The sequence below is a fragment of the Sinocyclocheilus rhinocerous genome, unplaced genomic scaffold (assembly GCF_001515625.1).
Source record: "Sinocyclocheilus rhinocerous isolate Xijiao unplaced genomic scaffold, SAMN03320098_v1.1 scaffold852, whole genome shotgun sequence".
NCBI lineage: Eukaryota > Metazoa > Chordata > Actinopteri > Cypriniformes > Cyprinidae > Sinocyclocheilus > Sinocyclocheilus rhinocerous.
Window position 1 is genome coordinate 43,187 of NW_015626422.1, and position 6,124 is coordinate 49,310.

At 37.4% G+C, this 6,124-nt stretch overlaps 1 protein-coding gene across 1 annotated transcript in view; it reads right to left on the bottom strand.

Moving 5' to 3' along the window:
- Positions 1 to 3,223, bottom strand: part of dnajb12b (DnaJ heat shock protein family (Hsp40) member B12b) — a 12,273-nt gene extending 9,050 nt beyond the window's left edge. Inside the window, exons 1-2 of the mRNA XM_016521262.1 lie at positions 2,965 to 3,223; positions 1,378 to 1,528 (exon numbers count right to left, since the gene is read on the bottom strand). Coding sequence (XP_016376748.1) covers positions 1,378 to 1,528; positions 2,965 to 3,097 — 284 coding nt within the window. The 5' untranslated portion in view covers positions 3,098 to 3,223. The remainder of the gene's footprint in view (positions 1 to 1,377; positions 1,529 to 2,964) is intronic.
- Positions 3,224 to 6,124: the final 2,901 nt, after the last annotated feature.

Consider the following 6,124-nt stretch of genomic DNA (forward strand, 5'->3'; position numbering starts at 1 on the left):
CTAAATAGAAATATTAAAAAAATGACAAAAGCACATTACAAAGTTACTAAAACTTGAAATCTGAAAATATAAAAATAAAAGCTAAATCAAAATATTAATAATCACTATAATAGTACATAAATAATACTAAAATAACACTAAATTAGATCTTTTTGAATAAAATGTTTAATTTTAAGTACTAAAATTACTAAAACATTTTTAATAAAAAAAATTCTAAAACAAACTGAAATCAAACTAAATTAAAACTAAATACAAATATATAATAAATAAATATAAATTACAAAAACACATAAGAAATTACTAAACTGAAATAAAACTAAATAGAAACAGAAAAAAACAGAAAACTATAAAAATGATAAAAGCACATGACAAAATTACTAAAACTTCGCTAAAAAAAATCTGAAAACAAATATAGAAGCTAATTCAAATGTTAATGAATACTATAATAGTATATAAATAATAGTAAAAAAAACACTGATTTGGATCGTATGGAATAATATCTGTTGAGGTCTATATATTTAGGTACATTTTTAAATCATGAAAAACTAAATTCCTGCCTTTGGTTCACGAAACCTTGACTAGCATAAGTGGACTTAACATGGAAAATAGGGTAAAACAGAGAATATGATTTCTTTAAAGGGGTCCTATTATGCGTTTTCACTTTTTCAACTTTAGTCAGTCTGTAATGTTGCTGTTTGAGCATAAAAAAGATCTGCGAAGTTACAAAGCTCAAAGTCCACTTCAAAAGGAGATATTTTATTTAACAGAAATCACTTTTCAAAAACTACAACGAACGACTCGTTTGGACTACAACGCATATTTTCCAGGATTTGTGATATCACAAATATCGACGAATGGGACGAGACCTGGTAATGAGTGTTATCACTATGTCAGAGACACGCTAGCTTTCCCAAGGCAGACGAACTTAGAGTGGTTACAATCATCCAGGTTTAAATCGCGCTCAAATTGATTTGATTTTGACGCAATATTTACACTGAAGCTCGCAGACGGCTATGGTAAGGGGCATGACATTTCCCGACCAGGCGCCGAGTGCTGCCAATCACAACACACACTGGCCCAGCTAACCAATAACAGCACTTTTCGTATTTCAGAAGGCGGGCCTTCATTTGATACAGGAACTATTCGAGCCGTTCATGCCAGACTGGGGAAAGAGGAGTTGTAATAATGTAAAATATGTGAAAAATAATGTGTTTTTCGAACAACCTAGTATGAGAGCCTGTTCTAGTACACCCCCAAAACAAAATCAAGACTTTGTAAAAGAGCATAATAGGACCCCTTTAAGAACTAGCTGGCAGGAGGTTGTTTGTGAAACAGAAGCTGTGAGACACACTGGTAAAGTGAAAACACTGAACGCACCTTCTGACAGCCTCGGCCTGCTCAGGTGTGTAGGGTTTACTGGAGTCGGCAGGTGCCGCGCCGTTACTGCTGACCTCAGACCTGCGCTGACGAGCTTCTGTGCCATCAGCGGCTCCTGCGGCGCTGCTCTGCTCCAGAGACACCAGCAGCTCTGCCAATCAGCCAACAGTCAGGAGTAAAACACGGGCAAATGAACAAAACTCATCTGAGTGACAGTGGCACAGCTCCCTACGTAGACAACATCATTTCTGGGAACATGCAGCCTTTTTAGGGTGTCATACAAATGAGCAGCCTACTTAAAGGAACAGTTCATCCAAAAATTTCAATTTGCGTAATGTTTACTCACTCTCAGGCCATCCGAGATCAGGATGAGTTTGTTTCTTCATCAGGTTTGGAGAAATGTAGCACTGCATCAGTGTCTCAGCAATGGATGCTCTGCAGTGAATGGATGCCGTCAGAATGAGAGTCCAAACAGCTGATAAAAACATCACAATAATCCACAAGTAATCCACAGCACTCCAGTCCATCAGTTAACATCTGGAGAAGACAAAAGCTGAAACTAATCCAGCATTAAGACGTTTTGAACTCAAATACGAGTCCATAATAACACTTCTTCCAGTGAAAAAGTGCATCTCCTGTTGTCTCTCACATCAAAATCCAGCCACATATTTGTTTAGAGCTGTTTAAACGCTGCTTGATCTGTGCAGATTTCTCTCCTGATTCACACCAGAACACTTTTTCACTGGAGAAGCGTTATTATGGATTATGAACTCTACGGTATTTTAGTTAAAACGTCTTAATGCTGGATTTGTTTCAGCTTTTGTCTTCTCCAGATGTTAACTGATGGACTGGAGTGCTGTGGATTACTTGTGGATTATTGTGATGTTTTTATCATCTGTTTGGACTCTCATTCTGACGGCACCCATTCACTGCAGAGCATCCATTGCTGAGACACTGATGCAATGCTGCATTTCTCCAAACCTGATGAAGAAACAAACTCATCCTAATCTCGGATGGCCTGAAGGTAAGCACATTTACAGCACATTTTCATTTTTGTGTGAACTATTGCAGCATCATTTAAAGATGTGTCTCATAACCTAGTGAGTTCCCTACATAGAACGCAACTACGGTCATCATATGAACATGCAGCAGTACTGAGTGAGTGACATGCTGACCTAAACAACATTTATGGGCAACACCGTTTCAGCACGTGAACGTCTTGCCCTAATATTGCTGTCTAACCAGGCAGCTCACTGGGATTTGAGACACAGCCAGATTAACACCTGAATGCAATAATGCTGTTAATGCAATAGTTACATCATCATCATCATCATCATAGCAGTGCTCTATAACGATACAGCAGCACACACACTAGTGTAAACACTAAACAATCACATCTCTGTGTTTAAAACAGAACGGCAGGTTCGAGCAGCATGAGATTTCCATGCGTAACGCGCGCGGATACAACACAAAACTGCGCGTTTCCCCTGAATATATGAATTCAGTGAGCAGCAAATACGATCCAGTATGAGCACTGTAGAAGGGTAACCGATCAGGCCTGGATTAGCCCGGGTTCAGTGCGCTCACCCCGCGCTCTCCGCGTCGGGAAAAGCCGCTGCGCTTTCTCCAGGAACCTGCGCGCTTTCTCCGGCTGTGCGTCCTCCAGCGCTCCGATCGCGATCTCGATGCATCGCTCCGCTTCATCCCGGTTCACCTCCATCGCTGAACTACTCAGAAACGCCAGATGATTGAATAAACACACGGAGGGCGCACCATTGAGCCGCGAATGTTGAATAACAGTTTCCTATGAGACGCAGAGGCGTGTGTTTCCTCCAGGTGGCGCTCGCTGGCCCACAAAGCGCAGCTCTCTATTGAAACCCATTCAAATCTCGCGAGGTGTTTTGTTTTGTTGCTGACGTTCATGTGGTAATAAGTATACATATGTAAAACAATCCATACTTGACATCCCTGATAGCACGCGCAGGCCTACATCACGTCTGTTTGACATCTGCGAGACGTATTTCTTAGAGTGTTTGCTCATCTGCAATACATCTACAGGACGTTTCCTATCAGATGTCAAATAGACGTTTAGAAGATGTCTTTAAGATGTTTATGATTGAAAACTGACATCTTAAAGACGTCTATCAGATGTTTGTACACAGCAGATGCTTTCCAGATGAAGCGATGTTTAACAGACGTCTTGCAGACGTACCTGTGCTATCTGGGATACACTGAAATCTGCTTGCAATCGCTGTAAAATTGGAGTTCATCACACACGGCTGCGATTGGCACATCCAATCAACGCGGAGAAATGTAACAGGTGCCACGTGACTATTATCCAGCAGCCGGGTTATTGTTACACCTGATTAACGAAAATATTCAGTGTTTAAGACCTTTTTCACTCTTATGGGAAAATGTACTCTGGCTTTACTGACTATTCTGAGCAAGAGGAACACTACTTTTAATTCACATTCATAAGTGTACATTTACCAATAAGAAACCCAATTTGATAGTTTTTTGACTGAAATATGTATATATATATATTGACAGTATCAGAGACTCTTTGAATAAGAAAGCTGTAAGAACTTGTGAACTTTATAATATATTTATTTGATTTTTATATATATGTATGAATGTATGAATGTATGTATGTATATCTTGTATCTTTGTTTTGAACTTTAATAGCCTACTTACCTCCCCCTGGCAACTTTTATTTGTTGTCATTTGTCTTTCTATCTTTTTTATTTTTTATTTTCCTTTCCTTCTTTTTGATATTGTTTCTTGATAAAAAATATTATATGTTTTTGCTCTTTGATAATAATAAAAAAAAGAATAGCATACACACATACCACATAGTATACAATGTGCACGCAAAGCTCCGGGTCCTGACAACATTCCTGGGCGTGTACTGAGAGACTGTGCAGTGGAACTCACTGATGTCTTCACAGACATTTTCAACATCTCGCTAAGTCAGGCTGTTGTCCCCACATGCTTCAAAGCTACCACCATCATTCCAGTCCCGAAGAAGTCGTCTCCATCCTGCTTCAATGACTACCGTCCAATTGCACTTACCCCCATCCTCATGAAGTGCTTTGAATGGACTGCTCATTACCTCTCTGACAGCTTAAATAAAGACTGTTCTCTGAGCTCTTTATCACTTTAACAGACTGATAAGCTCTTTTGCACTACTCTCGTTATATCTCAGTTGTTTATATCACTGGTTTGAACTATAACTGCCATGTGCCTTATGCCACTTTTTCTCTTTTTTTACAATGTCCTTATTTGTATATTGTATAGGTTGTATTTTATATATATTTAAACTGTATTTATCTGTATTATGTCTACTGTTAGTGTTAAGTGTTAACTGTATGCACCAAGGGTCTGAGAGTAACGCAATTTCAATTCTCTGTATGTATGTGCTGTACATGTGGCAGAATTGACAATAAAGCAGACTTTGACTTTGACTTTGAATAAAATATGAAAATTATAGTTTATGGTTTATTTGGATTTATTTTTAAGTGTGTTATTTAACATTATTGTTTATGAAATTATTTTCCGTTTTATTTACATGTATTGTTATTATTATTTTGACTTCAGTTTTTTTTTTTCTCCCATGTCTGCTGATACATGGTAAGAATCATGGCAATAATTGCACCTGGCCAATTAGAGACAGAGTCTGGGCCATTAACCCCTCCCATTTTATACAGAGGTTTCATACCAACACACACTCCATCATCTTTTTCTATTTCTATGGATAACAGTCTCAGCGGGCGAGTAATGATGACGTGCCCAAAATCAACTCTAAACACACGGTGGTATTTAAATTAAACGAAAGCAGGAAAAATATCATGCTTTTCAGAAATTGCATACTAAATCTATATAACATATAACATATATACTTTCCTCTTCTGATTATATAGAATTATTGGCTAGATTAATTTGATCTATATACAGGAAGTAAGAATCAATATGCATTGGACAAACTAAAAATAGTAATAATGTGTCATCACGCATGATGCTGTAATCATATGTTTGATAGCACATATAAAAGCATGTAAAATCCAGTCCTAAAATTACTCGTATCAGGCTATTGATTATCTTTGTATTTCTTGAAACGCACAGTAGATGGCGCTATAGTTCAACTATTGCGATTCGCAAAGACGCTTCTAAAAGGCATCTCTGAATAAACACACACCAACCTGTTGCATTTAAATGCTGGTGAATTTGCGAGTGTGGATGAACAGACTGTGTGTAGCTAGTAACTCTATTAACTTTTTAAAGTCTAGATGTGTTTGATACATGCATGAGCTTTTCTTCCTTTTTGTTTTAGTTTTATATAATATAATTTATAAACATTAGCTGCTCTCTCTTCCATTTCACCAACACTCCAGAACACTTTATTATAGCAAAACAAAAATTACATTTAAAAATGTTTAGATATAAACTGATGGCCAAAAGTTTGGAATAATTAAAATTTTTCAATGTTTTTGAAAGATGTCTCTTCTGCTCACCGAGGCTGATAAAAAATATTGTGAAAATTGTGAAATATTATTATGATGTCAAACAGCTGTTTTCTATGTGAATCTCTGTTAAACTGTAATTTATTTCTGTGATCAAAGCTGTATTTTCAGCATCATTACTCCAGTCTTCAGTGTCACATGATCTTCAGAAATCATTCTAATATGCTGATTTGCTGCTCAAGATACATTTCTGATTATTATCAATGTTGAAAACAGTTGTGCTGCAC